General features: G+C 34.6%; 1 protein-coding gene across 1 annotated transcript in view; it reads right to left on the reverse strand.

The window, feature by feature from the left end:
* Window positions 1-234: 234 nt before the first annotated feature.
* The window catches only part of LOC116352387 (homeobox protein Hmx-like), a 50,529-nt gene continuing 27,816 nt past the window's right edge, over window positions 235-22,947 (reverse strand). The window contains exons 3-4 of the mRNA XM_031784941.1: window positions 1,008-1,186; window positions 235-935 (exon numbers count right to left, since the gene is read on the reverse strand). Coding sequence (XP_031640801.1) covers window positions 741-935; window positions 1,008-1,186 — 374 coding nt within the window. The 3' untranslated portion in view covers window positions 235-740. The remainder of the gene's footprint in view (window positions 936-1,007; window positions 1,187-22,947) is intronic.

The raw sequence follows: 22,947 nt of genomic DNA on the forward strand, positions 1-22,947 counted from the left end.
TTTTGAAACGTTCAAAATAAGTTTTTCTATTCGCATTTAAAATGTAATAAATATTTTTAATAGGAGAGTTTGAGGTAATGTCCCAATATTGAAAACAAAAATGTTATTGCAACAAATGGCTGTTGTCAGTTAATTGACTGCATTCGATGCGAGCAAAGTTTGAGAATTAAAATCCTTCTCAATCGGCCACAACTCGACGCGTGAACAAAAAATGAGCTCTGTGCACCCGTTCACACTTTCAACATGTACACACCGTTTCCATTCTATTTGAGATCGGTCATTTTAACAACCTACAGCAAAATTAATACACAAATAATAACACACACACACACACTCAGTTTTAATTTAGTCGACATTACTTTTTGTTGGCGTTTTCATGAAAAAAAAAAATCCTTTGAAAATTTTGTGTTTTTTTTCTCTCGCACTGAGAGTTTCAGTTTCTTTAAATAAACGGTAATAAGTAGTGCCAAATATTGTTTGGCGTCTTTGTATGATGCGCCATTATTTTTATTTTGTTTTCAAATCATGTTTAAAATTGTGGCAAATAAACGGAAGAATTATCATTTTTTTGTTGGTCTTATCAAGTTATACAGCATGTTTTGTGAGAAGTTAGCATAACTGCAAATGTGTTGTTCTCTCTCTTTTTCGGATCCTTCCGCCTCTGTCTCTCCCGTAACGATGAATATCATCTGTACTAGGAACTATTGTGTTTATTGCTTCGGATGTTTTTAAGTCGTTTTTCACTCAGGACTGCCGGGTTGCATGAGTAATGCCGTTGATTCATGGATGGTTTTCTTTTTTAGAATGCCCAAATCGTTGACATTCTCTAGAAATGTTTTGTGGGCCGTCAATACTTTTGCACTTTCAACATCCTTTTTCAGTTCTTCCATATCGCGCTTCAATTTAGCTCTTCGATTCTGGAACCATGTTATCACCTGTGTAAAAAAAACCCGAAATTAATAAATCTGCATTGCAAAACATTAAAAAATGTCTCTCTTTATACATACTTGGGCATTTGATAATCCTAGCGAAGCGGCGATTTCATCTCGATCAGCTGGTGACAGGTATTTCTGGTAGATAAAACGTTTTTCCAATTCGAATATTTGATTGTTGGTAAATGCTGTACGGGATTTCCGCTTTTTCTTTGGCTGTGGTCTCGATGAAAATAAATTGATATGAGATTGATCTGAAATTAAATGAACAACAATACAGAATGAAAAATTGGAAAAGAAAACACATTTTTAAAAAGAAAAATGATGATTACTCCTTAAACAGATGGACAAAACGAACGAATAATAAAGAAAGGACTTTTGTTTGAGCAATTTATCTGTATGAAGTGGTGTTATTTGGGGCAATTTAAAGAAATACCATTTCAAAACAATGCCCTCCATAATTGATTGGGTGTGACTAATTTAACTTAAAAACCACGTTCACTTAAATCGATTGAAGTGAACGGTGGAATTAATTGTAATCATTGTGTGGACGTTGTATTCTATTCACACAAGGTGTTATTAGATCGACAGCTGATTAGTCAATAATATCTAGCCTGAACTATTTTAAATTGACGAAGAGTAAATGTGGTTGCGTTTCGCCGTGTATATATTTGTATTTGAAATGAAGAAGATAAAAGTGATCTTTTGATCCTTCATTTTATGGTTGTTCGGTTGAGAAAAAATATCAAAGCAAAGTGACTTTGAAATGAGCTTCTGTGTTTAGCGAACAAAAAGTGAGAGTGCCAACTGTCTGACAAACCGAAAAAAAATATATGTTAAATTCAACAAATTTACAATATGCATTCTTTTTTTTGCGGGCTCGGGCAGCTTGTCCACATTTAAAAACGATTTATTATAATTTTATGAAAATCAGTTTTTATGCAAAAATCGAAATGATATCGGCGCCGATTTAAATATGTTCAAAACATATACGAATAAGAAGAAGAAACAAAAAAGCGCGCACAATAAAAACAGACAAATCATATTAAATGCTTTTGTTTGGAATTCTATGAGGCCAACTTGTTAGTTTGATTTCCTTTGAAAATACCTCCACTTCGGAATTGGAATGGTGATTTTTTGGTCGTTTTCTTTTCTTTCTTTTTGTCCTCATTTTGATTATCACGATGAGGTTAACACGAATAGAAGAAAATACAATGGTCAAAGAAAGAGCACCGCATACAGAACAATCACAATCTTCAGAGGTAATCTGTAGTCAACAAGATTTTTATTGATTGTTAATCACTGTGACTCAATTCAAAATATGAAATCGATGCTTTTTTCAAGTTGTCTTCACATTTTTCGTCGTGTTTTCAAGTGGAATAAACTGGTAGGGAACAAAAAAAACAATAACACCAAAGCATATTGTATGACAAATATAAACTAATAAATTTTTCGATCGAATGAATGTCATCACAGCATTGCCGTGGTTTGGTCGCGGCATTATCAACGACCAGAACGGATTATTTGTGTATTTTATGGGCCTATTTTCAAACCTTTTAACTTATTATGCAAATTGAATGGCCGATAAGCCGTAATCATACAGAGCCCCGAAAATGCCAATGAAAAAGGAAAAAAAAAATTGCCACGATAATAAATTGATTCGTATATCCTTCATATAAAATATATCATTTAGCCTTTACCACAACACTTCCAATTTTGTTTCCTCAAAAGGAATGAAACGGTTTAACGTTTATCGAATTGATTGAACCAATAATGAATGCTTTGCACGCACATTCACTTCAAATTAGAATTTGGTTCAATTTAATATGATCGTAAGAAAAACAACAACATTTTGAAAAAAACCGGCAAACGAAAAACATTCATTTGAATTGAAAATTAACAGCAATAAAAATTAAATACTTTTCTGTTCTTTCATTAACAAAGTCGAAGCTAAGCCAGTAGCTATAAACGTAATTAATTACACACAAAGATCAACCAGCCGAAAAAATCGACCAGAGAGAGAGAGAGAGAGTGTGTTGCATCTTTGCCTGGGAACCGTATGATGAAATGGACGGACCCAAAGTTCACACTTCTGGTGTGCATTGGCATGTAGATGAGAGATGTTATTATGGTTCATTGGCGATACCTGTCGAAAAGCCATCAAATTACCAACTCTAGTTAGCTATTTATCAAAACTACACGCTAAACAAGAAAACGGCATACCATATTATGAATTGATGGGCAACGAATGGACGATCAAATGAAAGAAAAAAAAGGTAGCATGCAATTATTTATTTGTAATAAAGCGGTCAGGTAGTTTGACGACCGAACACATTGGACGGTTCATTTCATAGCGGCATAAATTTATGAATTTCATTAGTTTTTGTATGGTCTTTTATTAATTCGGTTCCTTTCTTGTCTCTCACTCTCAATTCGCATCAATTTTTTTCGTTCTTCTTCTCTTCATTTTCATCCGCTTCATTTCGCTGCCGTTTTTTCAGACCTTTTTTTTCCACCTTTTAGAATTCATAATTTTATTGATGCATTTTATGATTTAAATGATTTTGAATGAAACTAACAACTAACCGAACCAAATGAGATGAGCGAAAAAAAAAACAGAACGAGACCAGGCACCAAATGAAAGAATAAACATTAAATGAAAGACCCAAATATATGTGATTTTGACGATGATGACGACGACGATGACGGCTGCTACTTTGGTGACTCTTTTTTCTCTCTCTCTTTTCTCTCCAATAAATAATTCCTCAAATGCTTGTTCAAGTCCGGTGCCGATTGGATTTTTTTTTTATATATTTCGATATGGCACTGCGGTTCGATTGAAAATTGCTATATTATTTGCATAAATATCGCATAAATAAAATTAATTATGGAATATGAAATTCTTTCGTTTATGAAAATACATCGTCGGGGTATGAAATGAGCGGGCACTGGCGAAAAGGCCAAAACACCAAAAAGGCCGATGCTGAAATTTCTAGTTTTTTTTTCTTCTTCTTCTTCATCTTTTATGATATTGTAAACAAATTATTATTAAATATGCATAGCGCTACTTCAAGATGGCTGTGCAACGATCGATGCTTAATCACCATCGCGGATAAATATACATGGCGCGGTTGTTGCCTTCTATTCACCATTGGAAAAAAAAATCTGCATTTTGGGTTTTGTTTGCAGTCAAACATTCATTCTGAGACCACGATGAGTCGAGAGAGAGAGAGAGTAATTAAAAGGGATTAAAAAGATTGTCGGCATCTCATTTTGATGTTATGATATGGCCAAAAACTATTCAAACTGGATATGAAATTATGATTAAAACCTTAAAATCAACGCATATTATTAATTTTTGTACGACTTCAGTCACCCAACCAATTTTGTTTAAATAGGATTTTGATTTCATTGTTTCATATTCATTGAATAAAATCATTAAAGCAAAGCCATTCAGGCCAAATGAAAATGATTAACATTTTACGATGAATTTGGCAATTTAGACCATGACTAAGCCAATGGCGAAAACCAAATTAAAAACGGAAATTTGCCAAACACAAAAGCCAACGAGCTCAATCAAATGATCGTTTTGAACTTAGAATATTGTTTATTGAATAGCTAAAGTTATTCGAATTCATCTTGAACTTTTACCATTTTTTAAATTGGCATGACAAAAGCCGCACATCAATTAATTTTTGAGCACTAAATAAGAGGGAATAGAACGAATAGAAAGAGTGGAGAGCGATTCATAATCACGAATATGTTTAGCACTAATCGAAATTGATGCTGATGCTCGTGCTCGTTCAATACACACTAAAATGGATTTTTATTGAATTGATTTACTTTGCCCATCATTTTGATTATCACTAATAAATTCTTGAATATGAATTACAGTTAAGTCGACACTACACGATTAGCAGAGTGCGCTTTGATCATCATTTGATGAAGTAAAGAATTAACACGAAATTGAGAGGCGGCAGAAAGAAAAACACAAAAAGCAAAAAGAACGAAACACTTTCTTTCACACCACGTACACACACAGAGAGAGAGAGAGATCCATATTCTATTTTCATGGCCAATTCAGCCAGCGAGAGATATGTTACCGAAAGAGGCGACTCAATACACAGACATAAATGAAACAGAGACGAAGAATAGGAACTTTGGAAATCGGTAAAGATGAATGGATCATAAATATCTAATTATAAAATAACAAAAGATAAATTTTGTTGCATAAAAGGCGAAAAGCATTCAATAAGCATTGTAAAAGCCTATACTATAAATGAAGGAAAAAGAGTGCCGCACCACACCAATTTAGAAATAGAAAATTGAATACACAAATAAAATATAAGCGTAAAATATTTATCGATCGAGAGTCACAAACATCGACACCATCTAACGATTTTCTCGTTCTCTCTCTATCTCTCCTCTCTCTTCTTCGATGCAATTAGAATTCATCAAACAAATAGCAAATCTGATATAAAACATCAATTATGCGAATTGCCGAAAATCAATCAAGCCAAAGAAGAACAAAAAGGAGAATGAGCAAATATATAGCATCATCATCGTTCACTTCAATTATGCTTGAAGTTTTATGACAAAACTCTTTTCACATGCGCTTTCATGGTGTAATTTCTTTGATTTCAAAACACTTTATTCGATTGATTGGCATAATAAGTTGGCATATATTGTTTAAAATTACTCATACTCATTAAATCATACGCATATTCACTTATTCCAATTGTTAAACTCTTTCATTTGATCCGATAAAGAAACATGGAGAAAAAATCTCTGGTGTGTTCAACTTGATGAAAAGAGTCATCGACATCATAGCCCGTGGGGCATATATAAAAATTTAATTGATTATGATATATACTTAAGATTTTTGTTTTCTCTCATTCCTCTCTCTCAATTCATCGTTTAATTGTGTGAGATTTTCGATGTGCGACCATAATTCGATGCCCCATTCGATGCGCGCGCGAGACTTGAATTGACTTGAAGAGCATATGATGTTGCTTGAAATAATGAAACGTTATAAGCAACGAAATTAGTCACTGCAATTTTATGTGTACAATCTACTCTCTCACTCTATGTGTGTGTGCAAATTGACAAATGAGTCTTATCATGAAGTGCCGGCATCTTGTTGCCGCTTAGGCGAGTGTGTCATTATCTGATGATTGCAATCAATATGAATACAATTAATTTCATTTTAGACAATTTTAACCCGTAATTTTAGCAGATCCAATTATTGGTTAAATGAGATAGAGAAAGAGAGGAGAGGGATCGAGAGACTGGTCATTTGGAATCTTTGTATTTGCCATGTTTGCAAAGAAAATCAAATAAATAAATGAAACAAAAAGGCAGCTATAAAAAAAAGAGCAACAACAACACCAGGAACACAACACAAAAAGGCTAAAGTACTTTATCATTCCAACGTGACATGGTATATTTTCTCATTTTGTTCATTTAAGGTGAAAACCAGTGTTATTTGTAGCGCGTTCAGTTCGTCTCAACGTATGTGCGCGCGGAACAAATGGATACGCAAATTTGCAAAAATTGTTATGCTTGGCAAAAGGAGCAAGAGAGCGACAGAGATGCAAAAGCGAAACCTTTTTGGTCGTGCAAGCACGTGAATGTATGGCACTCTCTGTTGGTGTCTTATGTATGTGTATATTTGTGGTGGTGTGTGAAATGCACACGCGCTCTTACATCTTTTTTTCTTTCTTTCGTCCGTATGTGAAATACTCGCCAAAACAGCCGTGTATAATAAATATATTGCGGTAATAGTACGGTTAAGCTCGTCCGCGCATCGACACCGAATGTACGCTGTGAACCGACAGCGAACAATGTCGGCAGAAGATCAATCGAAAGCGGCACCTTTGATATTTAAATGTATTCATATAAGGCTATGTAGAAAAAAAAACGTTCTGTTCTGGCCACGCCTAATCATGTGAGAGATGGCGCTCTCTCGTCAAAAAGACCGAAAGTCTCCTGATCATCGTTCGCCTGCATAAAATGCTATGTACACTATCATAAACACAGCAAAAGAACCGTGCAAAGCAGCACACCGCACCAGTCGCGCAACATACATGTATTTATAATCGAACAGAGACGAAGAATCGAATATAAAACAGAGGTGAAAATATTATTGAAACAGCAACACCAACATCAGCCAAACAATTCGACCACATTCTGATAACGCGTTTTGTTCGACACTCATTCAGTGAGAGCAATAAGCTTAATCGTCGCACACCGATCCGTATACACTCACTCATCGTGCGACTGATCTGAATCAGACGTGCTCTTGCTCTCTGTCTCTTTTCATTCTTAATGTTTTTCCTTTCTTTAAATTATCGCTAAAGCCTAATACCGTCTTATTCCATTCAGGTTATAAATCGAATTAAATAATAATCGAAAAAGGTGAAAAAAAAAACACAACACACAGCGAAAGATGAAAGAAGGAGAGCACTCGGTGCAACAATTCCCAATAACAATATAACAATTTCGTTACACAAACGTATCGTACTATTGAATGAATCTCGGAGGATAAAAAAAAGCGAACAATTATTTTATTGATGGAAGAATGGGCGAGAATGGAATGAAAGAGAGAGAGAGAGAGAGAGAGAGAGAGAGAGAGAGAGAGAGAGAGAGGAAGAAAAAGTACACCAAGACTGAGCTGGTTAAATGATCGGTAAAGAACACACCGATAGCAGCATCATCAGCACGGGATAAGTCGACATGAATACCGCCGAAAATGAAATGAAAACAAAATCAAAATCAAAGTGAACATGCGATCAATGAGCACAGTCACATACTATTTGCTCGCATATTCTACCTACCCGCGAGTGTAATCACATCATTTTCGATGCATTTCAAAAGGCATAACTCTTTTTCACAATAACATGTTATATATCATACTGAAATTGTTTGGGCAATTTTATTTTTATTGTAATAAATAATTATTCGGCTACTGCACATTCGTTTCTTGTGATAAATGGTCGCAGCATTGTTTTCATCAGACACGACAATGCCATTGTATGCGACTTTTGTCAAAGTGATTTCGTCTCTCTTTTTTTCACAACAATTTGGATTTTGGTTAAATATCGTCATAAATTCGTTCTGGATTTGGGATTCAAACACTTTGGTGGCATTAAAATGAATACATCTGGTGAAATGATCGACTGAATCAATTTGAATGATGCGAACAAGCGATGAATGTAACAGATAATGAATATAAATCTAAAATGCAGCTTTTGAGTAATTTTATGATATAATTATATTTAAAGAAGTATTATTAAATTCTTTTTCGGGCTCATTATACCGAATTGAATCGTGTGTATGGATAACCGAATCGGTTGAACAGGAAACATGTTGCTTCACATCATCGACAACAACAATATCATCACACCATCCATCGACATCCAAATTGAGTGAGCAAAGATACCGCCAACCCGAAACCGTATTAACGACGAAACAATATTTGAAACGCATGTTTAACAACGTGTCGTCATACTAAAAAGCGTTAATCACCGATGCCGATTCATTTTTTGGCTATCAACAAGATTTTTTGAAGCGGAGAAGAAAAATGAGAGCTTGTTATTAATTCATTGGCTATATTTAGTTTGTGCGGTACTATAGGTTCTGCATTTTTTGGTATTCCGAAATGTTGAGGGTTTCTTTGTGTGTGGATAATTCTTGAATCGTAATGAAAGAGAACTCAATTTATCGATGATGATCTTGGTGTTTTTCCACTGGACAAGCAATTTTATTTTAATCAGCGTTTTTGCGTGATGCTCAATCAGCCACAATTTTTAATATAATTTGATTTGAACATCGCCGCATTTAACAACAAGACAGATACACACACAAAATTATTAAAAAAACGATACGAAAACTGACTCAACGCCGTTTATTGAGTATTCATTGGCACCGTTTGAATTTCGAATAAATTGTTCGAACGTGTTTTTTTTTCGTCTTTAAATCAGACATCACAAAATACATTTGATCAAGTGAGTGGATGTGTGCTTATTTCACGGAAATTAAATTAACAACACAAATTAACAAATGGTATTTATCGGAACGGCTTAACGAACAGAATTACGCGGCGGCTCTTTTATTGAGTGGCCTGCATTGATTTCGAAGGTTGTTGTTTCTCTCTCTCGCTCTTTGCGATTCGATATGAGGGACGATGAAAAAAAAGAACTCTGACCGTCGGAAATTTATGTGAAGAAATGGGGAAATTTAGCGAACTCATGCTCGTGCCACATGATCGTGATTGTAGTTAGAAGAAATTGGGCATTATAATTAAGTAGATTTTCGGATGTTGGATACCTATAAAGAGATTAAAAAATTTTGCCTAGAAAAAAATCGATTCACAAATTGTCCGAAACAAATCACATTCACATTAATTTGTTACTCTATATATTCTTTGGCATTGTCGGCCAATCGGGAAAGCATCTGTGTTGTGCCTCGGCACAATTTTCATTGTGCCATCCGTTTCATATATGAACGTTAAACAATAAAAATTTAGAGTGAAAAAAAAGTGGTGAGCTCACGCGCCTTAAAAGTGTGGCCACTATTTATGTGCACCGATCGGATCCATCAACTTAATGATCAAGTGATTAAGCAAAAAGAATCGTATCGTTTCAAAATTAAATGAAATAATTCAAATGCTTTCAAAGTTAAACTGGAAAACGCCAAACGAATGAAAATCGTAATTTATACGGATAGTCTATTTGTTTCAATCATACACACATACACACACTCGTGCTCACATACACATGACTCATTCATTGAATCTCTAATTACTTGAATGTTGTAGGTATGTGCGGCGCTCGCGTACATTGTTATTATCGATTAAGCGGAGAGACCAATGAAACATTGACGGTGAATGAAAAAAAAAAACGTACACCAAAATACAACAAAATTCGTAACGCGAATCAAGTGTTCGGTTCACTTTGTTTTTGATACCAATGGCAGCTCATTAATTTAATGCGAGTAAATTCATACGTTGCTAATTCAATCTCACAGTGTAAAATCAAATAAAATCAAATGATTTTGAAAGGTGTACTTTAATTAACAATTTTTGCATTTTTGCTACACGAACGAACCGCAACAACAGAAAAATTCCGAATGTAAATCATATGAAACACCCACAAGAGCCACTCATAGAATACAATTATTGTGCATGTTCAATAATAATTTGTTTGCCAAATCATTCGGCCAGAAGGAGAAGAGTTTGATAAAAAAGCAAGCAAAAGCCACATAAAACCAATCATTCGTGTAATTTCATTAAGCAATTTGCAGTAAAGACACCTTTGAAATCGAATTTTCCAAATCATAGCATCGTTATACGATTGGATTTTGTTTAATTCAGCACACAAAAAAAAAAATATAGTACGGTCTCTTTGAAGTGCACCGTCGAATATTGTCTCTGCCGTGTATGAAAATCATCATTTGAAGCCGTTCCGAAAATTGTGTTTACAAAACAAGTTAAACAGGTAATAAAATGATTGATTGTCGCTAAGTAACCGATCTGGTATTCAAACGGTGTTCTCAGGCGTTCGATAAACGAAAATCACTTCGTAAATAATAGACAAATGAGTTTCATATTTGTATGAATACAAACAATTTCGATCAAAATAACATGCATTGTTACAATTTTTGTTATCCTTTTTTGATATATCAAATTATCCTGTCGTATTCATTTCCTTTGATACATAAAATTCAGAATATATGAAAAGAATATTGTTGAAAATGTGATATTTTATTTATTGTGTCGAATAGAATCGATTAATTGACTATTATTCAGTCGCCTTTTAATCGATGTAATTATTGGCTATTTATTGGCTCGGTAACTACAAAAGGATGCACACTTTTATCTAATTATCATTCAAGATTGTAAGAAAACCACATGTTCAAAAAAAATATGGCCGTAGCCAAATCCAAACGAAAGCGAATCGCATAATAACATGGATTCTGGTTCGTTTTTTTAGTCCTTTGTTAGTGTACATACCATTAGTTCAGCAATTCAAAAGCATACTGTGTGATGAATAAATTGAGTTGTTACGAGCTGTGAGAGACTGAAATTATTATTACATCTACACATACATACGGAAAAACAACCAAATGAACTGCTTAATCGCTATGTCTGCAATTCAAGTCACACACACAGAAAAATTGCATTTACTTTGCATGAAAATTAAGTCATGCACGAAAAGAAACGATGTGCGTTTTGCAGGAAAAAAACGAAAATTTTTGATTTTTTAAGAAAATATATGATGTCAATATGATTTCAAATTTGGTGATGACATTACAATGCGTATTTTCTGTGTGTTTGTGTATATGTGCGCTCGATCGCCCGCAAAAGGCAAATCGTAAAACGACAGGCAAATGGCAGATGATGTGTATTTTTAAATGATCCCTCATAATGCATATATATATATATATATATATTCAATATCACACATCATGTTTTGATGTTGTTCAGACATTTTTTGTTCGACTCGGCTTCGTGGTCGAAGCGTTGTGTGTGTCTCGTTCAACATTCACTTTAATTCATATCTAAATTATTGTTTCATTTTGTTGTCTTTTTTTCTCGTTGTTTTTCATGAGACATACTGACTAATAGCCGTGAAATATGTGCGTATATATAAAAATATGACATTTTATGTACCAGCAGACGGGCGAAGTTTGCCATTAAATTGTGTATGTCAGAAATGGAATAAATTCATGAATTTTGTGTTTGCAAGTGTTGATATGTAGTTGTCTTTCATCGTCGCTCATTCATGTCGTGTTCTCATTAATTTTGTTATCATCATTATTCATTAGGATGATTTATATTTTATCAGGTTAATTCAGCGATTTTTTGTGCCAGCGATGAGATCAAGCATAACAGATTTGCATTTCTTAATTTGCATATGAGAATTGAGAAATTTGACATCCAACATGGTTAACAAGCCTCTGCATTCGGCAAAAATGACCAAAAAAAATGCGATTCACTTTTATCATAGCATCATTGTAAGCTATTTCGAAAAAATGTTCATTTCATAAAACAAAAATTTTGTTTGTTTCTATTTACAATGGCAGACAGTCAAGTGGTAATTTGGTATTTTTATTATTATTATTTTGTTACCTCAAACATACGCCATATGATCAAAACAACAGTCGTTTACAAAAAAGTCAAAATGTAAAAACCACCAATGACCTATATCCAATTGAAATTCAATCCCCGATAAATGTGGCATTGAGCACAAGACAAAAGGACGGACCACAGATCTCTTTCTCTCGTTTTTCGTATATCGGAACCCATATTATCCGCCTTAATTTGTTCTTTCCAAATACATTCCACACACATATGAACATAAAACTCTAGTGTGTGCATATTTTCGGTGAGTGTCGGTTCTTTTGTTATCCCATGCCACTAAAATAAACGACACAATTTAAATTGGAGATTGTTCAAAATGAAAAAAAAGAGCATCATATAAAGAGTGGAAAGCGAAAATGTAAGCAACGCGACTGGTATTTTGTGGTTTTTTGTGTTTTTTTTTATACATCCCATTTGCAGGGCATATCAAAAACAGGAAATATGTGCACATTATTCAAATCCAAAGAAGAAATGCCGATTTTCGTTTCTTAATTTCCTCTTCTGTAATTTTGTGTCTCCTTCTCACACTCGCACCACAAATCCAATCCACACGTCCATACAGCGTTGATCTCTCTTTTTCCCATTTCTAATGGATTCCGCCTTGAACTAAACGACGGCCAACATATTCACATCAAGAGTTAATTTGGTTTGAGTATGTGTGCATTTTTAAATAGAATCCTTTTTCTCAGCTCTTCTCTTGTTTCGCATTAAATGATAATGAAGCAACAAAATCGATCGTCGAATGGAGAGAAATGCTGTCCACTGTCTCGAAAGTGAAGCACACATTTAGTGTGGTTACATTCTACATGAGCGGTATGTGTGTAATGTGTGTGGATGAACGCAGGCGGTGTGTGTGTGTGTGTACATTTGAAGGCTTGAACATGATTTCCATTACGTAATTAAATTAAAAGAATGTGTACATATTTTTATTTAATGAATTATGACATGTTAATAATTGTTAACCAAACATTCGGCGGATTAGTTTGACGGTTGCTTTTTTGGGGGGTAAATTAGTTTTTAATGAGTAATGATTTTTCGTTTTTTTTTTTCTCGTTCATTTTCATTCTCTTTTCACGTTCGGTGTGTAGGGTTTTTTTTATTATTATTATTTCTCCTTAGCTGTGCTGGGTAACGATGAATGTACAGCATGTTCCGTTGATTCTCATATTTTCTTATTCGCGCGAATGCGTTCAAAATCAAGAGCTCATAGTGTTGTGTGTATGCCTGTTGTTGCCGCACATCGTTTTTGATTTATATCTGTCTCTTCTGGCTGTTTCGGTCTTTTTGATCGTTCGTCGTGTTTGAATGGAACGGGCTTTTTCTGTCGAACATAATAACATTGAAATTGATATTGGTATGTGTAAGCATTGCGTAGTGTATAGTCGAGCCTCTGTATGAGCAGAGCCCGAAGATGATGACGGTTATGAGTTATCTGTATTAATTTTTTTTTATCACTCTGCATTCATCTTCGCGCTTCCAAAAAAAAAACACACACCATATTACCAACCAAATCATTTAATTCGTGAATGTGCATTTCGGTTCGGTTTATATCTTTCGATATCCCTCTCGCTCTCGTGCTTTTCACTTCGGCTCGATACACTCAGGTGTGAGGTCTTATATTAACCGAAAAAAAAATCCTCTCAGGAATAAAATTCCAATCAAGCAAATAACGGCAAGACAACGGAGAATGAGAAAAGACGTATTTTTTTTTTTAATTTTATCAAAAAATAAACAAAAAGTAAAGTGACGAAATAGCAATTTGTCTTTTTGTAATTAAAATATAACAAACCACTAATCCAAAGCAAACAAGAAACCATTCGCATCATTTCGATCAAATTGATTATTAGTTGTGGCTTATGTAATGAAAATGGCAAGTTTTCACATTTTAAGTACGCTATTTATGTGTATTTAATTAATTTAACGTATTCGGTTCGCTCGACACAAAAGCACCATAGTGACTCAACAATTTATGCATAGACCGGCGGGAGAGAGAGCGAGAGAGTGAGAGAAAGAGTTTAGCTAGACACTGAGCACGCTACTACAATTTTCTCACTTCCATTAGCAGGGTATTAGTGGTCGATCTTTTGATTTTATTAATCGAACCGGTAGTTTTTATTCTATTAATTAAAGATTAAAGTATTAGCGGAACATCGAGCAAGTCATTTATGTCATTTTGTTTGTTGTTTGCCGTCTCACCGTTGTTTCCACCGATATGATGATTTACGTTTAGCCGTCGCGATTGTCGGGCCGGCGCGCAAACAATCACTTTCTCAATGTACATATACTTAACGCCCTGGTAAGCATTTTCAACAATTTTTGGTGTGAACGACAGGAATGGTAAAATCGAAAACAATTGACAATAAATAAACAAATTGTATCGATTTCCCCATGGTGGTTTCCACACATTACAATTCATCAACGAATTCAGCAACGTAAAAAAATACGTTTTCAACATCATCATCAACCATCGTCATTGTCATCATTGATACGCGGTATGAATGGTTCGGCATCGCTCTTTAATGTTTATGTTTTTCGCTCATTTCACTTCTCCAACTCAATGCCTTTTCCAAATCGTCGATTATTTTTTGGACGTACAGCCCCATTCGTCGCCTGTAAATAGCCGTCCATTTCGGCTATTGTTTACTACCAAAGAATTGATTCGTTTCACATTGAAATCCGATATGCTCTTTGCGAAGAGGCCAACACACACATATATCGATTATTGTGTGGCTGGATATTTTCCTCAGTTATGACTAACTAAATGTTAGAGATGATTTCTTAAGTGTGTTCAATTTAATTTCCTATTAAAATATCTATTGTTTGGCACATTGTGAGACGCGCGAGTTGTCGATTGGCGATTGATGTTTCAGTTGTCGAATTAGAGCCGCGCGAAGAAACACCGAATAAAAAAAAAAGCGAGACGAAAAGAAAACAACAACAACAATAGCACTTCAACTAAACTGAAAACCGTGATCCAATGTGTCAAATCAATGAGTTGTTTTTCTTTTGTTTCTCTCATATGTGTTTTTTTTTTTCGTTTCATTTGGATCTTAATAAATTGGGTATTTTTCGCGTCTAATGATCGGTTTGTTCGAAAGTACATTAAGATACGAATCGCAAATGCAATCCAATCGATGTTTGTGTGTTTCTAATGCCGATATGATTTACTCACGCGTGACATTCGTGCTATAATAATCCAATCGATGAACCACAGGCGCTTCAATCATCATCAATAATTTCATTTTCCGCGTAATGATGAATTTAGCGTTTTTTTTTTATTTTTCAGGCGCTCATTCATTTATTGGCACACATTACATACATTTGTGGCCAAGATCGACCGATTACCCATGCCCCAGTCGCAGTACGTGGCCAAATAAACACTATAACATAAACAATTATTTCCTGAACTCAAAACAGAGAGGTGAGAGTATGGACTTCAGAAATTCATATGGAATGACAGAAAAAAAAACAGAAAATTTTGCGCTATTGATAGCAACGGTTCCATTTTCATGTGGTAAAATACATAAAAGAAAAATGCCCAATTGTTCAAAGCAGGAAATTGAAAATCATTAAGCGAGACTGAGTTTTATTCTGATGCCATAACGTCAACACACATTTTTGGTCGAAACAAAACCCAACAAACACACACATACGGAAAGTTACTATCGTAATAACAAATTGAATATTTTGTCTAGCAATTAAGCACGAATAAAAAATATTGATAATTGAATTCGACTCTTCGAAAAATGTTTATTAGAATAACAAAATTTCATTCGGTTTGTCTGTCACACAATTTAAATTGAATTTTGTGGTTTTTTGAACCCTCTTCGTAAAATATCAATTTCATATGTGAATCGTTCAATAATAATTAGAATTTTTGTCGAATGAACAAAACCATAAAAAAATTCCACATTTTCCTAATGCACATGCAATATGAGACGATTTAGAATAATTTAATATACCAAATAATTACCGGTGGATGTAAGACGCCTTTAAAAAAAATCGCGCAACATGGGAAATTCGATGCTATCACTTGTTGTTGATTGCACTAAAGCATCGTTTGCATTACATTTCGAATCGTATCTTTTATTCCGTGTATTTTTTTTTCTCGGTTAAAATTCGTTCTTTAAATCGAATCGTATGTATCGAAATCTTGTTAGTAACTTATTTTGCAAATTACTTTTAATACTAATGACTTCTCAGCTTAACACATACGGATATTTCTCGTTATGAATGTTGTACGCAATTATCTGAACACACATGATATCTATACCCAAGGCACATACGATTTAGCAACTGATTATGTGATGCCTTTTCTATATATATTTCGTTTGTTTTTAGTTATCTCTCTTCTTGTTTTAGAAATAGAGATGAGAGCGAAGAAAAAAAACTGTGGGGGAATTAGAATATGATGTAAGAGAGTTGGTTCTTTCGCTTCGGTTTTTTCGAGAAACTCTTTTTGTTGAGTGCTCATAACGAAACTAATTACACAGGTAAAAAGAAGGTATGAAAGAAAAACACTCTAGTTATATTTGAAATGAAATTACTATAGGCAGCACGAACATGTCCAATTTGTTACAATGTTGTTACTCATTTCCAGGTCGATCCGATCGACTGGTTGATGTTTTATGTTAATTATTTCAGTAGGCTACGATTTGCGCTTGTAGTCTGTAGCAGGATACGAATTATTCCCGCTTTATTTCGAAATATTTATTGATCAAATTATTAGCCAAAGTATCCTGGCCGTACACACACACACACATCACTACACGTATTCGAATCGATGCAATGTTTTGATCTAATTTCACTATGTATTTTTCTCTGCGGCCTGTTAATATTACAGTTAAATTATGTGCACTGCTTTTTCTTATTGCTTTGCGCCTTTTGCATATTTTCATTGTATTTATGCGCTTGTGCATTTAAAATTCAGATGCATGTAAACAGGCAAACACAACAAACACTTCAATTGAGTGAGAGAGAGGAAAAGAAAGAGAAAAACGATAATATTTTCCATAATTTTATGGCTGTGTAGTAACACAACACCTTTCTCATCGTGAATACACACACAGACACAGTGTCATCGTTGCAGAAAAAGAAACGTGCAAGGTGGTGTGTTTGCTTGAATTTCATACGAAATATCAGACAATTTTCGCTGTGCTGCATATGAAAGGTGATATTTTGTTGTTGTTGTTATGCTCATTTAAATAACCAAACAATTAAAACTCAACTCCTCAAAAGATGTTAATTCGATTTGATTTCTAATGCATTCGCATCGACAGAAATTCATCAAAATCCATTTAGAATGGAGATGCTCGAAAAAAGCGAACGGAAAGACAATTAAGCGAATATAGAAAATATATTTATATGGAAAAAAAAAAAAAAAAACGAATTAAATCGTGTTAATAAAAACAATGACAATTATCATCACACTTTGCTGCAATAAAAAAAAACAACAAGAGTCAGCGCGGCAGGCAACAAGAACATAAATAACAAGATTGCTTATTTATTTATAATTATGCATTTAATATGAGGCATATTTACTCATTAGTTTGAATATCTTTGCGTTTGGCTCTGGCAATTGTGTGTGTATTTTGAGTTCATGCATATAAATGAGCAATGGTTAAATCGTGTGCATTGCAAATTGCAATTCAAACGTGAATTACGTTTTGCATTAATCAGGTTTGTGTTCATATACATGCACACTCTCATTTCGTTTGCCGTTCGTTCGATTTCGATCGGTTCGTGTTTCGTTTCGGCTTATATGGTGTTGGCATTGCCGCAGAGAGCCGAGAAAACATTGGGATGCTAATTACATTTTATTGACTCATTGGAACAGAATAAAAGCGCCGAATGACACTCAGAACATTTTTTTTTTCTCGTCAATTGGAAAGCATTGCGGCATCTCGGTAACAAAGTGACTCAAAGAGTAACGCAAAAAAAAAGATCATCACAGTGTGAAATATTCCAAATGAAATGGCATCCATTAATGATGAAAATTGAAAGGGAAAAATACTGGCCACCACCAGTCCCATTGCAGGCCAATTGGTATTTTGTATTCATTTGAAAATAACAAATTCTTCAATATGTTTTTATCGAACGACGAAGAGCAAAAAAAAAACATACACACCGAACGATTGTTTAGCACGGCGTCCAAGATTTGATTGAGTTTTAATCATTCGATATGTTGTGAGTAAGATGTAGCGTGTAAACAAGCGGCCCGCTTTGCCATTTGTTAGTGCAACTGTGTGTTCAAGTCGTTTCTTGCACAAAATGCCGATGCAAATTTGTGGCCGCACAAGAACGTATTCATGTGCCCGAGGCGATTTCGTTACGATGCAACAACAACAACAACGAAAAAAAAACAACAGCCAGCAACATCAGCAGCACCAACAATAACAGACGCAACTGCACTACGTCTACATGCATATATTCGCTTAATCGCAAACGTAGTGTTATGATAATTTTATCATGCCATTATTTATTGCCTTACACAGCGCACATTAAATGTGAAACATGAACTGGGCGCTCTGTATCAGAAGCGGCAGCGCGAAAGCGACAGCATTGATTGTTTTGAAATGCAGCATGGGAAAAATGTAATTTTTTTTCAACTTTTGCTGGTGAATCGAACGATTTTATTGTGAATCAGCAGCCAAAGCCGAAATAAATTATTAAATGCATCAAATCTGTTCTTGATTATATGAGTTTGTGTGTGTGTGTATGGCGGCAATCTCGGTAACACCTTTGAGCGGCTTGACAATTTCGAATTGGCAGACATTCGAGCATTCAAGGTTGAACAGCCAGGTCGAATTGCCTGCTCATTGCAAGAAAAAAGATTTTCATTCGTTCAGATTGATTTTTGGTGAGGCGTCGGGCTCACAATCCGTGTGGTTACTGCCGATTTTGTGGAAACAGTGTGTGTGTGTTTTTTTTTATTTGTTCGTACGAAATTAACTATTCTAATCGGATTTCATTTGTCAGCGCGATACACGAATGTGTGCCAAGCAAACACGAGCTCCGATGTTATGAGCCTGCCTATTAACTCCAAGCACGAAATTGTTTTTTTATGGGTTCCGATGCAAATCATATTAGGTCTTTGCAACAACCTATTGTGCACCTCTCTCTCTCTTGATTAAATGATACGATTTACGAGCCATTTATATATTCTAAAAACTCTGTACACACACACTACCAAGTTCATGTCATGAGCAATAAATAGCAACTGCTAAGTAGAATTGCGTTTAATGCTGTTGATTGAAATGCATTTTTGTGCTTGCATTCGCATTTACATTTGCATTTATTGTTTCGTGTGACTGAGTTTAAAAGACTGATTAAAGTCTCTGTATGGGTATGGGTAAGTGTGTGTGCATGCTTATATATGTAAATGTGTAAGTTTTCACTTTTCTCCCCCGTTTTTCTCGGATTCGCGATTGTTGCAGAATTTGCAGTTCATAAATAATATTGACAGTATGTATTTGCGCGCACAATCACATTAGCCCTGTTGCGTTTCGGATCGGTTTCCGATGTGTCGATTAATATTGTTACTCGTGCGTCAAGTCGTGTTCACTTTAATATACTTCACAAGTATCACGCAATGCAGTGTTAAGCCCTTAAACTATCGTCTACTTTTCTCGACACTATACTACAGACGCACGAATGCCATGAAAAAAAAACAACGAGAGAATTTAAATAGTCTTTTAAACTCGCAGAGAAGACGTTGACATGTATGACTCTTCGTTTTTATTGTTTCGATATTTTTCATCCAATTTTTTTTTTATTTACGAAAAATATGAATGCTTTTTTCATTCAATTCTAATGCTTCAAACATTCTTATGCGTAATTTGTTGAGCAGATTGAAAACGCCAATTTTGTGCATGGCTGATATTAAATTGTTCACGTATTAAACTTTTAACGCCTCACTGAAAATGGAACAAACGTGCGCCGCCGATTGGGAATCATACACATGTACATGTCACATTAAATAGCATTTTATAAACCACAGCGCACATGTTTGTCAATTGACACCTATGAACAATCGAGTAAAGAGAAATGAAAACAAATAGCCGAAATTAAAATGAAAGAAAAGGAACCAAACAACCATCTAACCATAAAGTGTGATGGAAATGTTTCGTCTCCATTGGACCCATTTCATCATGTCCCTAGAAAGTTATTTATCAATTGAATGATGTTAAAGCCGAGAATAAGTGATACAATTCCACTGCCAGCATGTCACATTTATCATCAGTGTAGTTCAAACCGAGTGTACTCGGCTATACGAAATTAAGAACACACGACAAATTAACAGATTAAGATGGATATCATCAACCGAATATGGATATGTTTTGTTCGTTCGTTCATTGTTGTTGCGCTAATGAAATATTATTCTGTACCAATTTACGCCTATCATCGAAGGAAGTAGCGATCGTGAAAAAAAAAATCAGAAAATTAAAAAATTTCTTAGAAATTTTATAAACAAAATTTCGGAACGGTTTAATGGCAGTGTTTATGAATTGCGACGTCAGTCAATAACAATTAACAAACGCGCCGATGTTCACGAGCTACTTCAGCAAAAACGTGTTTTCCTCTTTCAATCAGGCCCGTTGAAATCACTTCAATATCGTGCCCATTCAACGAAGAAATGTAAATGTGATAGAGTTGCGGTGTGTGTGTGTCGGTTTGTGTCATGTGTCATTTCAGTATTTGTTTATATTGGTGTCATTAATTAGCTTGACGATGAAAAATTACTGAAAATAAATATCTGTGAAACAGAAAAGAAGAAAAAAAACAACAACACCGATTTGTACATATGTATATTGTATTAAATGGGAATTTTTATTGTGTTGTTCGATGTGTTGAATTTTATGACTCTGTGACTAAAATATGGTTGGATAGTGTGTTCCTTTACGTCATACGCTTCGATTTTTTTTTTTTGTACAAAAGGAATACGTTCGATTTCACTTTTGGGCCCAGTAATTCAATATTTGATTTACCTGATGCTAACTAAACAACGATCCAATACAATTAATTTAAATACAGTGTGTTGACTTTTTGGCGTTGCCAAAATCACATCCGAATTTTCCGGCTGAAAATCAACAGGGAATCGAAACGAACGTGTCATCAAAATGAATTCGATAAAATAAATCAAAATAAAGCCCGAAAATGCGTCACATAAACTGATAAAATGGTGCGTTTATTTTGAGGCTCAACGTGCGTCGGAAATGTGGTGGAAGCACTAAACAAATAGATTGCTAAACTATGCAGAAAACGAAACATGAAAAACAATTTATCAAAATCTAAACTTAATAGGTATTTAAATGGAAAGTGTTTAGTTTTTTTTCTTCTTCTTTGTTGATCTAGTGCCCATACTGTCATGCTGCGACACTGGCAAATTACGATTTTCTTTCGGTGGGCTGTCAATTGATTTTTCCATTTATATCTTGTGTCTCTTTCCATCTGACAATTGAAGAGAGATAGAGAGAGAGAGAGGGATGCGACCGATTCTGCATTGACAAGTGTAAGAATTCGATATGCGTAAATGAGTTCGAGAAGCAGTGGGAAAATTTGTAACAATAAATTATCGTTTAGGCAATAAATCACGGATTTCCTTTCAGCAGCCAATAAACCACCATCAACAATGATGTTGCAATACTAAACTGAATGGTCTATTGAGATCGATTACATGAATCAGCGATGTGCTTTTTTCTCTCTTGTTCCTCTTTTGCCGCATATTCGACCCGCAAAAGCAATTACATTTGCCTTCTCGAACTCTTGGTTCAAGAAAAACACCGATTCCCCCGACAAAACGGAAATTCAATATTTGCATTTACAATTCAGCAGATTTCACCGTCTTTGAATCACAGCGAATCATTCGAATTTAATTTCTTGTCTTTATGCGCAAGTGTTTTTACACTTTTGAATTGCCAAGTGTGAGTCATGCGACGCATAACTTTATAGCCTTATGAATCTTGGACCAGTGCACAATTTATTCTTTACTAATTTATGATCGAAATGTTTTCAGGCTAATTTTCTTCTTCAATTAAACGATTCGATTGTATTTGGAGCTGCGATAAAACTCGAACAAAAAAAATTACGAAATAAAAATTGAATTTAATTACATGGAACGATAGAAATGCGTTCTTTGATTTCTATAGTTTTTTTTTTATATAAAGCAATAAAATTGTATGTGTGTGGGTGTATATCACCAGTAAATCGCGAAAAACTTTTTTAGCTCGTTAAAAGTTTTGCAAAAAAAAAAAATCAAAATCCCAACTCGAGCATAATTACCATGCACGCAACTATAAATACCAACAATTGTTCTGATTGTTATATTGTTCTGCATGCGAATATAACTTATCCTGTTATTTTCATGTCTTGTACCAAAACGAAACGAAATAAAAAAAAAATCGTCGCTCGTCTTAGTGTTAGCATTTATTTAGAGTTTTTTATTGCTTTTGTTTTCTTCATTCTAGCCACTTCTTCTCTTCAAACACCTAAAGGGTGTAAATATAAATTTTGATTTTTATAATCGTTTGTCGAGCGAGAGAGCGAGCGAGAACTCTTTTACAATTGGTCTTATTTTTCTTCAGTGCATCTCATTAAAATCGAATGGCATTTGGTGGTATCAAACGAGCACAAAGCAAAAAGGAAGCCACAATGTCGGCGTTTGTCTTTATTGTTCTATTCATTGCAGTGCACACGTCAAACAAAACTGTTTGTTATCTTATTTAATTTAGTGTGTCTCATGTCTCTATCAAAAATATGCCCCATTTCAGCCTTCTCCGGATTGTATCTCTTGTCTCTTGTGGATTTTTCTTCATCACATCATTTTACCCGTTCGCTTTAACCGCTAGCACAATTTTTTGTTGTTGTTCTTAC

The sequence above is a fragment of the Contarinia nasturtii genome, unplaced genomic scaffold (genome assembly GCF_009176525.2).
Source record: "Contarinia nasturtii isolate CC-2019 unplaced genomic scaffold, AAFC_CNas_1.1 Cnas_scaffold_78, whole genome shotgun sequence".
Taxonomy (NCBI): Eukaryota; Metazoa; Arthropoda; class Insecta; order Diptera; family Cecidomyiidae; genus Contarinia; species Contarinia nasturtii.